Source organism: Sceloporus occidentalis, unplaced genomic scaffold (assembly GCF_023333645.1).
Source record: "Sceloporus occidentalis isolate IW3139 unplaced genomic scaffold, rSceOcc1.0.p SCAF_1, whole genome shotgun sequence".
In the NCBI taxonomy this organism is placed as follows: domain Eukaryota; kingdom Metazoa; phylum Chordata; class Lepidosauria; order Squamata; family Phrynosomatidae; genus Sceloporus; species Sceloporus occidentalis.
Window position 1 is genome coordinate 212,672,727 of NW_028316981.1, and position 17,288 is coordinate 212,690,014.

At 42.3% G+C, this 17,288-nt stretch overlaps 1 protein-coding gene across 4 annotated transcripts in view; it reads right to left on the reverse strand.

Annotated features, from left to right (window-relative positions):
• The window catches only part of LOC149323332 (coronin-2A-like), a 69,994-nt gene extending 58,841 nt beyond the window's left edge, over positions 1–11,153 (reverse strand). For 3 of the 4 annotated variants that reach the window (XM_089488788.1, XM_089488789.1, XM_089488784.1), the window contains exon 1: positions 10,664–11,153. In XM_089488788.1, coding sequence (XP_089344914.1) covers positions 10,664–10,678 — 15 coding nt within the window. In that variant the 5' untranslated portion in view covers positions 10,679–11,153. Of the gene's footprint in view, positions 1–4,028; positions 4,092–10,663 lie in introns of those variants that run through there. The other variant, XM_089488787.1, reaches the window with a different exon arrangement.
• Between the last annotated feature and the right edge of the window lie 6,135 nt (positions 11,154–17,288).

The following is a 17,288-nucleotide window of genomic DNA, read 5'->3' on the forward strand; positions in this document are numbered from 1 at the left end:
CTGCTTTTCTGTTACAAGACAAAGCGACTCACAACATATTAAAATCCACATTTGCAAAATTATGTCCCAAATTCCCCCCCTTAAAACAGGATTAAACATGTACAATTAAAAAATCTATTAAAAACACAATAAAAAACACAATAAAAATATAACAAGGACAAGAGCGATGGGCTAATACATGATGTGGGGGGCAGTCATTCTGTGGCCGGACACTTTTATTCAGGAAAGGCCTGCCGGAAGAGATCCGTCTTGGCAGCTTTTTAAAAGCTGTCTAAGCTGGCAATTTGACGGATCTCGTCTGGCAGACCGTTCCATAATTTGGGAGCAATTGCAGAGAAGGCTCTCTGGGAGGTAGCAGGTAGTCTGGTTTTTAAAGGCTGCAATAGATTCCTCCCAGAGGACCTGAGGGTGCGGGGCGGATTATATCGAAGCAGGCGAACCCTCAAATAGGTTGGACCCAAGCCATTAAAGGTTATAACCAACACCTTGTACTGTGCCCGGAAACTAATAGGCAGCCAGTGAAGAGATTTTAAGATGGGTGTAATTCGGTCACTCCTAGTTTTTCCGGCGACCAGCCTGGCTGCCATATTTTGCACTCGTTGAAGTTTCCAGACTAGGCACAAGGGTAGCCCCATGTAGAGCGCATTACAGAAATCAAGTCGTGAAGTTACCAGTGAATGTACAACAGTTTCTAGGTCCTTTACTTCCAGCTTTTATTTACTTTAGCTTTTATTTTGTCATGTCCCACATTTTGCTTGAATGTCCTACATTTCACAGTGCCTTGTCCTCCATTGCGGTTAGGATATCTGGTCACTCTGAGACAAACTGTGGCTGTCCCATTTCTCTGAAGGGAGATTTGACACTAGAACTATGCCAAAAACATCAGCATGGGTTTCTCATGTTACATACTGGCAATGCCCAAATCCAAATGATTGGGGGCCTCTATGCTAATGGAGTGATAGATATGCTTCTGGTTTTAGTATGAACTTTAAATGGGCTGTCAAGGGTACTGACTCCTGGTCTCAAAATAGTTTCAGAACCATGGAGTGAATCAAGCTCCCCACTGACACTAACACCAATTGCCATTGACTAAATTTAATTCCTGCCTTAGGTTCTTCCCTTGCAAACAGTTATCTATAAAAAAAACTTTAGCTGCATCTACACTAAAGAAATAATCCAAATTGACACCACTTTAACTGCCATGGCTCCATGCTATGGACTCCTGGGATATGTAGTCTGACAGAGAAGGCTAAATATCTCATGAAACTACAAATCCCAGAATGCCGTAGGATGGAGCCATGGTAGTTAAAGTGGTGTCAGATTGGACTATTTCTGCAATGCGGATGCAGCCTTCGTCAGGAAATACTAGTTAGATATCTGGAAGCCATACTTGATTGTGGCTGGTGGGGAAGGCAAGGCAAAGAAAGTCCTCATTTTCACTTTCAGCTAGATAATGCATCATTAGCTGTACAGCCAGCCTTTTAAATAAATGGATTGATTTATTAGCTCAGGCACTGTGCTCAGTCCATTAACAAGATAAAGGGAGTGCTTCCGGGCAAAATTTCCTCTAGAAATCTCTACTTACTTTCACTGGCCAAGACTCTACTGACCAGTAGTAGGTTAGAAAGCTCTGCTGCACAGAAATGCAGAATCGCCACTGCTTACTGCTAAGCACACACCATTTTGGAAGAAGTTAATTCAACTTGTGAAGGAAGGTTTTGGATATGTCATTGCACAAGTGGCGGTAAGAATGTCACACTGCTCCTGCTAGAGCCCCACTAGAGGAGCAGTTTGTTGATGGGTTCTTGGTCCATATGTATTGCTCCTTTTGGCCTCTCCACCCTGAACTACCCCCATGGTGAGACTGTCTGTAAACTGTTTTGTTGTTGTTGCTGCTGTTGTGCGCCTTCAAGTAGTTTTTGACTTATGGCGACCCTAGGGCAAACCTATCATGGGGTTTTCTTGGCAAGATTTGTTCAGAGGGATCTTCCATTGCCATCATCTGAGGCTGAGAGAATGTGACTTGCCCAAGGTCACCCAGTGGGTTTACATGGTCAAGCCGGAAGTCAAACCCTGGTCTTTAGAGTCAAAGTCCAACACACAAGCCACTACACTATGCTGGCTCTGTTTACACTTGTTTTAATGTTGTTTTGGATTTGTATTATGGTTGCTGAAGAACCCTGAGCTCCTGTGTCTCTGTAAATCACACCCACAAAGGAGAAAAAGATGCAACAGGACAGAAAAACAAGCCCAGGAAGGAGACACTGCTGATCATAAAGCCACGCATTTGCTGTCAGAACAACCATTTGGCATCGAGCATACATAAAATAGCAAAATAAAAGCTTGGTTTTTGGAATACACACACACACACACACATATATTCAAGCTGTGGATGGGTGAATCTTTGGATGCAGAATCCCTGGATACAGAGGGCTGGCTGTCATTGCCTAGAAGGAGATGTAAGAATTATACACCCAAAGTACTTGGAGCTTGCATCCAGTTTTGACTTGGAGTGGTACAATTGGACTACAATGGTCATCATCCCTGTAAACTGGCCATGCTGTATCCAGAATCATCTGAAGGGTCACAGGTTTTCCATCTCTGTGCTGCCACTTTTTTTTAATAACTATAAATATTTATTATTGACAATACATACTTGGGCTCCTGAAGTGATGTGCAGCAAATAAAAATAGAACAAGTAAAACAGAATACTGGAAAAAAGACCCAAACCACTTTTTAAAGACACAGAGAATTAAATACAATACAACCTCCATATAGTTCCAATCTTATTGCAGTTAGTGAATATTGCAGATAATGGCAAACGTTGTATTTCCATTTGAAGTTGACCACAGAGTCACAATGAGGACCTCCAGATGCCTAGAGAGAGACCTTTTTTCCCTGGACATGAGTAAGTGAAACTGCGGTTACCAGATCTGCAGATACAGGGGTCATACTAGAATAAAAGTAGCCTGGATTAAAGGCCAAAAGCTGTATAGACAAAGAGCGGCACAATCCTTAAAAAAGCAGTTTTCGGAGTAGATTCACAGAGGGTTGCAGCCAAATCAGCCAAAAATGGGTTTCCCAACTTGAACAAGTATAGCTGTTTTCCAATAGTGTGAGAGAACTACTGAGATACCAACTTATATATTATATATATTAGTTTGTGTGGCATATATATATATATATATATATATATATATATATAGTTCATGTGCAATTAAGAAGGAATGTCACAAACATTTCAGCTCAGTATAATGTAACAATGATTTATCACTGAAGGACAGGGAACTCAGGGAAGAGACATGGCTCATGCAAAAAAAAACGTTTCACATCTTTGGAAAGACCCCTGTTTGAACAGAGATTGGAAAAATTCCTTTTTTAAAAAAAAATATGTCTCCCCAAATCTCCCAAACAATTTCTCCACATGAAGTTCCCCCCACCACCACCACCACCCTCAAATTCTAGCTGTGCTGCCAGTCATAGTAGATGCAGTGGGATGGTTCAAAAATAAACCAGCTCAAATGATACCTTAGATGGACAGATTTCATTTAAACAGGATGCTTTTGTTAAGCTGACTCAAACCAAGGACATGTAGTTGCACAGATGTGTATCTATATTAGGATCAAGGTTGCATACTAGTAACAAGGCCTTTATCCTAAGCTAATAGAGCATCACTGATAAAAAAAACCCAAAGACACCTTGAATAATTTTTAACAGAGCAGCAGCAGCAAATCAGTCTTGAATAGCACATATCTGATAGCTTTTGGAAAAGACAGCTCTGCATGGCCAGTGACTAAACCCATTGGGACTTCACAGCAGCCAGGATTCAGTAAATCGATATAGGATCACAGTGTCCCTTTCATTCTCCTGCCTTAATCATAGGCACAAGAAGAAAAGCTCCAGCTACTCCTAATAACATTGACAGTGTGCTGGGTGGGCAAGAAATCTCTCCTTGGCCACTGGTAAAATGCTCGTTTTACCCGCCACCCCACAAGCACAGAAAACGACTTATCAGAGTATCATTTTACCTTTCATTAACTTCACATTACAGCTATTCATCAAGAAGCGATGGGGATCATCAAGGGCTATTCATCCTAACTTCAGTGGACGTTTTATACCACTTGGAGTCCTCTGTGGATTAAAACAGAACTCGTCTAGGCATAGGTTTGACTTTCTGATCCTCCTGACTTGGTTAATGCTAGAACAGGGATGAGAGACCTTTTCTGGCTCAGGGACCATAGTCCAGTGAAGAATGGATCTAGTCAAGGATTGAGGGCACAGAGTAGAGCCTAAGCAAAGTGGGCAGGACCAGATGCATTTCTTAACCAGTCTCACCAATACAGACATTTTCCTACCCCCGGCTCACACCCAGACATTTTCCCACCCAGCACACAATGACTTCTATGCAATGTCTACTCCTCAGACACTGATCCCAATATAATGTCCTCCTGGGCTGCCAAACAGTAGTTAGAACGACTCAATGTAGAAAGTATCTGAACTTCCAGGCTTGGCTAGAAGGCAAGAGCCAAGAACTACATAGGCAAAGACCTAACTAAATAAGTGCTACTTAAAGTGGTCCTCCATGGACCACTGCCAGTCTGCAAACTATTAGCTGCAGTCTGCAGCAAGTTTCGAGGAAGAGAAGAAATAGTTGTAGTTAATTAGAATAAATATGATGCCAGCCCCGGTCATATTGCGGGGGGAAACTGCAATATGTAGGATGTAGTGTCCTACATCAGAGAGCTTAAGAAGCACTGACCTAGAGAACCACTTGGAATTATGTGTTCTTATATTTCCCTATAAAACAAAGACAGCTGGGCCACACAGGCCATCTGTGGTGAACCACCTGCCATGAGACATGCCAGCAGTCAACACCAGAGCAAGGTCTCTTTCACACTACACAATTATGGTAGTTTGATCCCACCTTCAGCTGACTTGGTTGCATCCTATGGAAACCTGGGATTTGTAATTTGGGGAGGCACTAGAGCTCTGTAGCAGCAAATCCTAAGTGTATGTGTATGTCACCTATCGACTTATGGTGACCCCATGGTTTTCATAGAGTCATATTATTAAAAGGGGAGAGATGATTTGTTTCAAGTAATTACATTGGGCCCTTAGTATCCGCTGGGGTTTGGTTCCAGGACACACACAGTGGGTACTAAAATCCATTAATGCTCAAATCCCATTAAATACAATGACATAGTGAAATAGTGTCTCCTATATAAAATGGCAAAATCAAGGTTTGCTTTTGGGAATCTATACCTTTAAAAATATTCTCAAGTCGTGGCTGCTTGAATCCATGGATAAAAACTCCAGTTCTGGCATGAGGTCTGACCAAAGTACCAAAGTAGAGCTGACACAGAGGTTGACTGTACATTGCTTGGAACTCAATATGTGTTCCCATACATATGCCTGCCCCAACACATGTCCTCTTGAGGCATTCACACTCTGTAAAAAATGTATGAGGACTGTGTCACTTGTTCTTTTGGCCTCTCTATATGTGATTATGTGCTGCTCTGAAAATAAGAACCTCCACTATCAGTGGAGTCTCTCTTCTACAGACCATCACCCTCCATGTGTAGAGATGGACATAAAGCAAGTGATAAAAGGGTGCAGGGCTAACACCTACACCCTACTCAGTTATTTAGCAAATAGCTACACTCTTTAGTTATAGCAGTTTGATACCACTTTAACTGCAATGGTCCATCCCCTCCTTGGTCTTTTCCAGGCACTTCCAGTTTTGGAGGGGAAAAAGACCCTCCAACTACCTCTTCCTAAGAGGTGTGCATCCAAGGTTTGATATTCCAAGTACAATGGCTCTGTTAAGTATAATCTGAGATATGGAGTTTGATGAGGTACTGGGAATTCTCTGCTAGAGAGCTCTTGTGCATAAGATCAAGAGAGTGTGCACTGGCACACCAAACTACAAATTCCAGGATTCCCTAGGATATAGCCATGCCAGATAAAAGAGTATGAAACTGCTAACAGAGTCAGCCTTCTGTATCCATGGATTCTTTATCCACAGATTCAAGCATCCACAGCTTGAAAATATTTTAGAAATACATAAATTCCAAACAGCAAACCTTGATTTTCCAATTTTATATGCAGGACAGCATTTTATTATGCCACTGCATTTAATGGAACCTGAGCATACACAGTTTTGATATCCACAGGAGGCCCAGGAACAAAACTCCAGCAGATACCACGTGACACTGTAGTAGTTTCTCTAATGGTCTAATGTTATTGTTATGTGCCTTCAAGTCATTTCTGACTTATGGCAATCCTATCATGGGGTTTTCTTGGCAAGATTTGTTCAAAGGAGGTTTGTCATTGCCTTCCTCTGAAGTTGAGAGAATATGACTTGCCTAAGGTCACCCAGTGGGCCCAGTTTTCAACCGGTTTAAAGGGACCTTGTTCATACTTGCGCTGAATTTCTGATGCAGTTTGCCATGGGGGGGTGCAGCGCTAAACCCAGTTAAACCGGTTCTTCCAAATCCGCAGCATCCCCCACTTGTTTTGAAATGAATCGATTCAGTACAAGTATGAACGTGCTGTCAATATGATTTGGCTCCTGTGGCATGGTCACTCCTGTGATGCAACTTCATGTTGTATCGATCCATTGATAAATGTGAACATGAAGTGGATTAAACGTTCGATCATGGATCAAATAGTGTGAACGTCTATTCAGCGCTAAATCTCTTCATCGATTTGACTTTTAAAAATGGTTTGTTTTATAGTGCGAATGAGGCCTTAATGAACACAAAGTGCAAACACAAAAAGAGGGGCTACTTTGCCCCTGATTTTTATATTATGTCACAGCTATTTTATCCATGCTTCTGCCTGATGAATGCATGTTAACTCCCCAAATAAAGATTCGGTGTTGCTTCTTAATTAATCACCTGATAATCTGACCTAAAAGAAAAACTGTAATTCCCATTTAGAGAAAAAATTCTGGCTTGATCAGTGAACAAGTTTAAAAAAAAATACATACACTATATCCCAGCGGCTGAAAGATATTAAAAATAGAATCTGTTGCTGATATCTGCACCAGGTAATTAGCAGCCAGCAATTAGTAGCCAGCTCAACTGACACTAGGCAACATCTCCAGGCAATCACTTAACACCTAAACCCTTCTCAATATACAAGAATAGGTTTAACTTTCCATGGAACAGGTATACCATCATTATTCATGTCAGCCTCTGTTTCAGCCAAAGCCTCATTATAAAAACTGACAAAATGCAAAACCCCATTCCTTTTGCACCAGCCAGTCAAGCTACCCTGAACCCATGTCAATGGGCAATATTCCTTTTGGACATCCTTCTCTCCAGGGCAAAGTCAGAGTAATAAATCTACACTATTGCATTAGTCAACAGCTTTATCTATGCTTGCAACAAGCCCACAGTTCAGGAGGGCAAAGAAATGTCACATGAACAGGAACAAACTCCAAAAAAATCCTGCCCCTAGACTGGAATTCCCCATTTCATGTATAAGCACCCTTTTTACCATTACATTTGGCCCTCCATATCCTCCATGGTTTTTTATCCATGGATTTAAGCATCCACAGCTTATATATATATATTACAAGACATAAATTCCACATAGCTAACCTTGATTTTGTCACTTTATATAAAGTACACTGTTGTACTTTGGTACTGAATTTAATGGAACTTGAACATCCATGGATTTTGTTATCCATGGGGTTTGGGAACCAAACCCCAGCCAATACCAAGGGCCCATTGTATAAACTCTTGCTTCAAAGTTCGAGGAGTGGTTAACCAGTATTTTAGGTTGGAAGAATTAAATATATTAAAACAGATTATGGTATCTGTAAAAGTACACTATATAGGTATGAATAAATAAATTATGAAAACATAAAGAAATTAACTTTAATAAATTATATTTTGTTGTTGTTGTTGTTGTTGTTGTTGTTGTTGTGTGTCTTCAAGTAGTTTCTGACTTATAAACTATATTTTGTTGTTGTTGTGTGCCTTCGAGTAAGGTTCTGGCAACCCTAAGGTGAACCTTTCACATGGGTTTCTTGGCAAGATGTGTTCAATGCTCATACCACTACACCATGCTCAATTTCAGCTGATATAAAACTTTCCTGATTCAGCTTTGTAAATATTCTGGACTTGACACTATTGTATTTAAAATGAATCTGCAGTATGGTGAAATTAACTTGAGTATATACCCTGGAGGGACAAACAGCAATCAACAGTTCAGTTTTAGGTTTTTATGTTGTTTAATCTTACAAACATTTTTTAAAAAAATTAATGGACAGTTAGGAAATCTAAAAATGCAACTATCTCTGGGAAACAAAAATGGAATAGCTAATATAACTTTTGTGAGCCAACGTGGCATAGTGGTTTGAGCGTTGGACTATGACTCCGGAGACCAGAGTTTCCCTCCCACTTGCCTATGAAATGCATTGGATGACCTTGGGCAAGTCACATGCTCTCAGCCTCAAGAGAAAGCAATGGCAAACCCCCTCTGAAGAAACTTGCCAAGAAAATAATTGAATCATAGAATAATAGAGTTGGAAGAGACCGCAAGGGCCATCCAGTCCAACCCCCTGCCATGCAGGAAATCCACATCAAAGCATCCCAGACAGATGCCCATCCAGCCTCTGTTTAGAGACCTCCAAGGAGGGAGATTCCACTACACTCTGAGGGAGTGTGTTCCACTGTTTGCCTTAGGGTTGTCATATGCAGGAAATGGCTTGAAGGCACACAACCAATATAGCTTTTATTTCTGTATGGAGCAGAAATAAATTTAGGAAGGAAATTTAAAATGGGAGTAGTTGATGAACTATGCCCTCCCCATCAACCGAGTGAACCAAACCAGCAAAAGCATTTTTAAAGAATGTCCTAAAGCTACTAGTCCACAAGGTTTTTACTAGCTGCCCACCTGCCCACAGACACCTGTCTCAGAAATATCTGACACACTGTCCACCTGACCAAACTCTCTTCCAGAGGTAAACTGGGTGATCAGCTGAATAAAAGTATTTCTTTCACCTGTGATAAAACAAAAGCCTGTTCATGGGTCCAAAAGTCCAATAAACCATAAGGTCTGGCAGGCTCATCCAGCTTCTCCACTGTCAGTATCCTAAATTCTCGATTTCTCCAGATCCTGTCCCTGACATATTACTGTGACTCCACCCTGAATGAACTCTTGTTTTCAAAGCTTCAGAATTAAAAACTGGCAGCCTTAAACTCTGAAGAATATTACTTTCTATCTGAAGAATGCATATCCAGTGCAAGCCCAGTTGGCCATGTAGCAAAGTACAATAACATCCAAAATCCACAAAACTGGGATACCTTTATGAGGCCAATCAAAAGGCCCCAAATACATGTTTGTTTGTTTGTGCATTTTGTTTAACCCCCAAAAATGTATTTAGTGCATTTTAGTTGACCCAATAAAGATATCACTGTTTATCAATTTTGGATGTTATTGTACTATCCAAAGAATGTATGGTAACATCCCAAATTCACAAAACAGGAATACTTTGATGGGACCAAAAGCTTGCTACATGTATTTTGTGCATTTCTACTTCTTGCCCTCTTCTACATGCATTTTGGTTGGTCCAATAAAGATATCCCTCTTTTGTGGACTAGTGGGGATATTATTGTATATTCTTAGCAAACGAAAGCTTACAACATGTATTTTCTGCATTTTGGTTGGTCCCATAAAGGTTTTGTGATGTTATTGTACTATCCAAAGAATGGTCATTTCTTCCCATTGCTCAGGTCCAGAATAATGCAAGGTCCTGATCAGTTCCTCCAGCATATCAAGATCATAACAGAAAATGGTTGATTTCCCCTCTCAAGATTTAAATAAAACATTTTTCCCATCAGAGAACTTCGTGATAAATCCTGTTCCCTAATTCTACAAAAGCTGAAGCTGGGATCAGCTCTGGGTCATCTCCTCAGAGACTTGGGTGGACTTGGATCAGCACTGATCCATCCTCCCATGTGTAAAAAAATATGGGGAACACAGTTCTTTGACAGAATGGAAGAGAATACAAAAGCTGTCAAATATATGCAAATACAAGGAATGATGGTTATTTTCCCCCCTTTGCTGATGTTGTCTTTACCTAACCTTTCAGATCCAGAATGATGCAGTGCTGGGATGCAATTTTCCAATACTATCTCAAAGACAGAAAACAGTACAGCCCTTTTTCTTTTTGAGATTGTGTGTGTGTGTGTGTGTGTGTGTGTACATACATCTCTCAGATAAACCAAGAGACACTTTGCAGTATTATAATCATAAAGTAACACGAGAAGCGGTCTGATCATGATTATTCCCCCTCCTTTAAAATTTGGTCCCTTAAATTTTAGGAAAGCCACACTCTCTCAGCCTCAAAGGCCAAATCCAATTTCATCTGAGCAAATCTTGCCAAGCAAACCCCATGAAACATTGCCTTCTTGTTCTTGTTGTGTGCCTTCAAGTCATTTCCAACTTATCCTGGGGTTATCTTGGCAAGACCTCTCCAGAGGAGGTATACCCTTCTTGCCTGCCTCTGAGACTGAGAGAGTGTGACTTGCCCAAAGCTTCCCCCAGTGGGTTTCACAGTCTGAGGGTCCCCCTCAGTCAGAAAGGCACAGACCAGCCCTTAAGCCAAGAAAAGCAAGTGCAGCACCCTTTGACATATGTCTTCTCCTACCTTTGCAATGGTCATGCAGCCTGGATCTAGAGCTGTGTGTATATATATATTTATTTATATATTTGGTGCAGCGCCAAAGGCTGGGGAATCCGCCCAGATCTCTGTCTCTTCTCTCTGCAGCAATGATCTCACAGATTGTGTCTGGATCTCCTTCTTCTCCTTTTCCTTTTCCTTTCAGTCTTAAGAGCCTGCCTGGCTTGCCTCTCTCCTTCCAGATGATGGGAGATCCTGGAATCCCATTCATTCATTCATTCATTCATCCATCCATCATCACACAAGCGATGGGCAAAGCAAGCCTTGCAAGAAAATCACAAGAAGATCCAAAGCTTTGGGAAAGAGCAATCCCTTTCCTTTCCCCACCTTCCACCCTTTCAGTAAAAATAAAATAAAATCCATGGGGTGTGGGGTACCATTCAAAATCCCTCTGCTTGCTGCAAGCAGCCTCCCTGCTCTGGAAGGAAGCACGCTTTTGCGAAGTCACTGCAGAGTATACACAACCACACACATACATAGACACAACGCAGCAGCCTAGAGAGAAAGGCAGGAGGGTGGAGCCACCAGGAAAAAAATCATAGAAGGACCAAAGGCTGAGGATTCCCCTCCCTCCCTTTGTGTGCTGCTGCTGCTCTTCTGAGAGCCTGGCAAGCACTACTGTTGGGCATCTTGGGCAGAATAGGCAATGGATGGCATGGTTGGGCACCCAGGGGGGGATGGATGGAGGAGGACAGGGGCAGAGATTCAGCCCCAGAGGAGGAAAGAGGAGGAAATCAGGGAAATCAGGGGCTGCCCTGGAAAAATTAGAGATGTGTATTTTTAATAATAATAATAATAATAATAATAATAGGATTTATTTATATGCCGCCCAATCACTGGGAATCCGAGCGGTTTACAACAGAGGGGATAATAGTTCCCTGCCCTCAGGCTTACAATCTAAAAGACAAGACACAAAAGGAGAAGGGAATGGTGAGGAGGGGAGGGGATCAGGTCCAGCATTCTTCTCTCCCTCTGAGGCCTGGACCAAGGCAGATGGACTGGAGGGAGGGCTCTGCTTCTTCCAGGGAGGCCTGGTGGAGCTAGCCTGCCTCTCTCTTCCTCAAATATTTATTATTTTGGTGCACACCCTGATTCTGCAACTGGCATGCATTGTGCCAATAAAGCTGAAGTGGAATATATGTGATTTCCCCCCCTGCTTTAGGGAAACCATGCATGATTGATGACTTTGTGCATGAGTGTGTTTACTGTTCAGTACACAGTCATTTCTTCTGGTGTTAGAATTCAGAGATTCGCAGTTTGGGAAATCATATGCAATTTGAGACGAACTATGGTTTTAGAACTCAAAGATTAGAAGTTTGGAAAATCATATGCAAAGGGATCTTGTAGCCCCTTTGCAACTAACTGAAACTGTGGGAGCATGAATTCTGCTAGACTTGAACCTAGTTCCTCTGGTGCATGAGATGGAACAGAGTGTCCCAAGACAAAGCAAAGGCTTTCATAGACCTGAGGTTCCTTCCTCACTTGTGTGAGGCGAGTGAAGAGTCCAGAGAAAGACCATGAGCTTTGGTAGACTTGAGCTTCTGTCTTAAGATACATGAGGTGGAGTGGAGATGCACCATGAGCTTTGGTGGACTTGGGCCTACTTCTTCAGATGTATGAGGTAGAGCAGAGAGTCCAGAGATGGACCACGAGCTTTGAGAGACTTCAGATGCATGAGGTGGAGAGCCCAAAGACAGACCATGAGCTTTGGTAGTCGAGTCTATTTCTGCAGGTGCATGACATGGAGTTGTGAGTCCAGGGACAGAGCTTTGGTAGACTTGAGTCTACTTTCTCAGAGGCACCTCATGAATCTGAGGATATCAGCTCAAATCTACCAAAGCTCATGCTCCCAGCTTCTCTCTGAGCCCTTTGAATTCTTCTGATTTTGCTAGCTATCATTGTGCAGTCACTAAGGCTCATTTTAGGATGCACCTGCACTGCAGAAATAATCCAGTTTCTCACCGCTTTAATTGCCATGGCTCAATGTTATGGAATTCTGGGAAATGTAGTTTGTTGTGGCACCAGAGCTCTCTGAGACAGAATGAAAAATATCTCACAAAACTACAAGTCCCAGGTTTCCATAGCATTGAGCCATGGCAGTGGTGTCAAACTGGATTATTTCTACAGTGCAGATACAGCCTTTGTTGTCGTCGTCGTCATTATCATCATCATCAAAAATTCGTCTTACCCACATATTTTCTACATACTTTTAAAGCCTTGCACCCACAAGAACCAGAAATGTATAATATTAAAAAAAGTCTTCAGGAACTGATACTGACAACCAAAGTGACATCATTTTTTCCCCCAGATGCCTGTGGAATTACAGCTTCCATGCAGGTCTTTGCTCTGCTGTGACTTGAACTTTAAGTAGTTCTTTTTTAAAAGTACATTGGCCCTGGGGGATCCTATGTCAGTGGCCCAGTGAATTTGTTCAGGGTTTAGATCATAACATCAAAGGAGTGGTTCAAAGTACTGGAACTATTAGGGCAGGGGTCGGCAACCTACAGCCCATGGCCCGGATCCGGCCCGGCAAGGCCTTGGGACCGGCCCCAGCCCAGTCCTGCCGCCGATTGCTGCCCCTGCCGCAGCTTCCACACCGCTCCGGGCTGCATTTTGAGTTTGGCCCCCCAGTTGTCTGAGGGACAGCAACCCGGCCCCCGGCTCAAAAAGGTAGCCTACCCCTGTATTAGGGAGTAGAGTTCAGCATTTTGGATAGCTCCTTTAAATTTCAGACTAAAGCCAGGAATGGAATAATTGCGTCACTCCCAACCCAAGTCACCAGGCAACTGAGTGGATAACTTTCTAAGGGCCAGGAAGGCTGGCCTACCCATCATCCCTTGAGTAACATGAAAAATGTTGGTTCCAAGGGCATGGACCTACCTGCCAACATTTCACACATGAAAACAGAAGCATGTAGCTGTGCAACATCAGAGTGTGTTCAAGATGGAGAAAGTATTAACGAGAAAGAACACACAAGCTAGGAGAGGTTGTACAAAACTTAAAGTGATCTTCCAGACACTTATCATTTCATTGGGTAGGTCAGTGGGTGTACAATTCATAATGGGCCCAGGGTGGGAAATTAGCCTTTGGACTCCCAGAGCTTGCCCCTGATATAGGCACTGAGCCCTGAAAGGTGCATACATTGTGGTTTATGATGAAGAGCTCCAAATTGACTTGCAACATTTTCGAAAAAGCTTCCTATGAGATTCACAAGTTGGTTTACGTTAGAGACTATCAACACAAGGCTTCACACTAAAAAATTTATTGCCAGTCTAACCTTGCCAGAAGCAAAGTCCAAGCTATCTCACATACCTATCAGTGGTAGGCCTTATATGGGACAAACACTCAAGGCCAAGATAGCCTACATCATTTAGGCCCAGTCAAAACATAACGTGTTTTCACAAAGATCTTCTGAACTGAACTGAGCTGGCATTTTCTATTTCTTCCTGTTTCTACTTTAAAGTTGAAGCAGACATAATAGGGATACAGTATAACTGGTATGGTACCATGCCAACTTCTTTAACTGAATGCTTTTCAGATGTATTTGAGTTACACAGTTCCCAGCATCCTTAAACTACAGAGCCAATGGCCATGCTAATTTAGGCTGATGGGGTTTCTAGTTCAACAAATCTGAAGGGTGCCAGGTTGGGAAAGGCTGGCATATTTGTTTAAACTGTAAGTACTGGTCAGATCTAACTGGTTGACCTTAGGCAAGGCACTATCTCTCAGGAAAAGCAGAGATATAAAGTAGCATGGTTTAGTGGATTGAATGTTGGATTATGACTCTGGAGATCAGGGTTCAATTCTCCTTCAAAGCATAAAAACCCACTGAGTTATGCTGAGCAAGTCACACTCCCTCAGCCTCAGAGGATGGCAATGGCAACCCTGCTGTGAAGAAACTGGTCAAGAAAAGCCTATAGTAGGGTTGCCTTAGGGTTGCCATAAGTCAAAAATGACTTGGGAGGCACACAACAACAATTGCTTTTGAAGAGTTGAAATCAGCTCAGTTCAACAATTCTCAGGGCTGCTTTTTTTAAAAGAGGGGTCCTTAATTCAGCTCATCCTAGAACTCAAACTCTGCTATGCCTTTTAGGTTTGTAAAACTAGCTCATAATATGGGTAAACACCTTATTAGCACTGTCTTTAGTTGCATGTTTGATGTGGACTGCTGGCACATTGTATAGAATTATTACTAAGTGACAAAGTTCACCCTAAGGAAAGGTGAATGATTAACTCTGCCAGTGAGAGAGACATTAAACATTGCAGATTGATAATTTCAGCACCTATAAGGCTTTGCTATCACTGGCTTCAAGTGATGATTTATGTCTCCCTACAAAAGTCAACAAAATGTGAAAAGAAAACTTAGGAAAATCTAAGCCTGGCTTCCTCCAAACAGGAGCCATTTCAACTCATGAGATGACACCACCCATCCTCCTCCTTATGGGCCATGCTGGCTATGGATAATGGGCATTGCAGTCGAACAAATTTGAAGGATGCCAAGTTGAGAAAGAACTGATGCTGTTCCCATTCCTTGGTTAGCTGTTGTACTGCAGTATTTTCTATTTTTATGTCCAGGGCAATTAATAAGAAATCTTTTGAGAAAGAAATGTTCTGGGGAGTAATATTTAAAAAGCATACAAACCACAGGATCTTTGTCCTGCAAGGCCCCCAGATCTCAGATTAGCCACAAAGCTATATATTTTAGCTGAGTTTGGATTGTAAACCTATGCCTGGGTTCGCATGCATTGCAGTTGCTGGGGGCAGCAAAATGCCTTAGTGCATTTTTGAAGCCGAGTGGATGCACAGCTGGACAACTCTGCCCCAATTCCTTCTAAATACAAAGGGCAGAATTAAACCTGCCTAAATCCTCAGATCTCATTATGTGCCAGGCCCCTGTAAAGTACTCTGGAGGGCCCGGATTAGCCCGGGCAACTGGATAATAAATATGAAGCACAGAGGAAAGATAATTGTTGATTCACAATCATGCCAAAAAGTACTTGGCATTATTTCCAGAGGTTTGCAAATGTGTATGTAGAGAATTCTTGCTTTATCTCACTAAAGATAAGAGCCAAGCAAAGGCTGCCTAATGCCTCCACACCCTGTGAGTAAAATACAGGAGCCTTCATAAATCATATCAGTGTTTTTAAAAAAAATCTTTGGCCTGTTACAGACAGCCAAAATAAAGCTGCTTCGAGTCACAGTGGAGGTATGGTGTTTCAATGATACATGTGTCCTAAGAGTCCAGACGTCACACCAAAGCCACACTCCAGCCTGGAGCATGGCTTTGGTGTGACTTCTGGACTCTTAGGACGCATGCATCATTGAAACACCATACCTCTACTGTGACTCGAAGCAGCTTTATTTTGGCTGTCTGTAACAGGCCTTTAAAACATGGGAGACTAATTTCCATGGAAGCATCAGCTGAGGATTTTCAAGACACCAGCCATGGAACCTGGATGTTCTGCAAAGTACTCTGGGGAATTTCCCAAGCTCTTCACTGTTGTTGTTGTTGTTGTCATTGCTGTGTGCCTTCAAGTCAGCCGGCGGAAGGAAGGGACCGAGGACAAGAGGGCGGGCACACGCCTCCTCCTCCCCGCAGGGCTTCGGTGGAAGCTCCGCCCCTGGAGGGTGGAAGCTCCACCCCAGCACATGGCTCCACCCCCCGGTTTCAGCCCCCCAGTTGTCTTGAGGGACAGCAACCCGGCCCTTGGCTCAAAAAGGTTGCCTACCCCTGGTTTAGTTTCTATCACCCTTGCAAACAGAGAAAGCTGCTTTATACCAAATTGGTCTATCTGTTGCGTCTCATGCTATTTGATGTAGTGGACTGGTAATTGCTTTTTTCTAATGTGCCATGGACTTGTACCCTATTTATGCCCATTGACATTTATGCCCTTTCTTTCCTGGAAACTCACCAGCAACCAACATTGAGTAGCCCACAAACTGGCACTGTGAGTAGCACCAATGTAGTTCAAACATTGCCTATGAATGGTTGGCTAGCACTAGACGTTTCTACCCAACTTAAATGCTTGTTCTCGGGACTGCATTTGGGACCATTTTATAATATATGCAAAAGAGGTACTCTGCTATTAGTCATAGCCCTTAACCAGTTAAAGCACTGGGGCCAAAGAATGAAGGGAGACCGTATGTTATTTATGATTTATGTTAGGGTAATGTTGGGTTTGCTAAAAGGAAGTAAGCTGGCTGAGAAAGAGTATGTATGGTTCCTATCAGCTCTTCAACATCCGTCCAAAACACACTGCAGAAATCATCCAGTTTCAGACCACTTTAACTGCTGTGGCTCAGTGCTGGGAAATGCTGGGAACTGTAGTTTATTGTAGTTCCAGAGCTCTCTTTATAGAGAAGGCTAAGTATCTCACAAAGCTACAGTTCCCAGAATTCCCTAACACTGAGCCAGGGCAATTAAAGTGGTCTCAAACTGGATTATTTCTGCAGTGTGTTTTGGACCATCATTTGCTTATTAATAATACAGACTTTCAAATTTGCTTTGTATCTGAAGGAGGACTAAAGTGTAGATATTTACTACTGCTTTTCATGCTTGTCTTGCCCCTTAACAGAGCACAATAAACTTTGA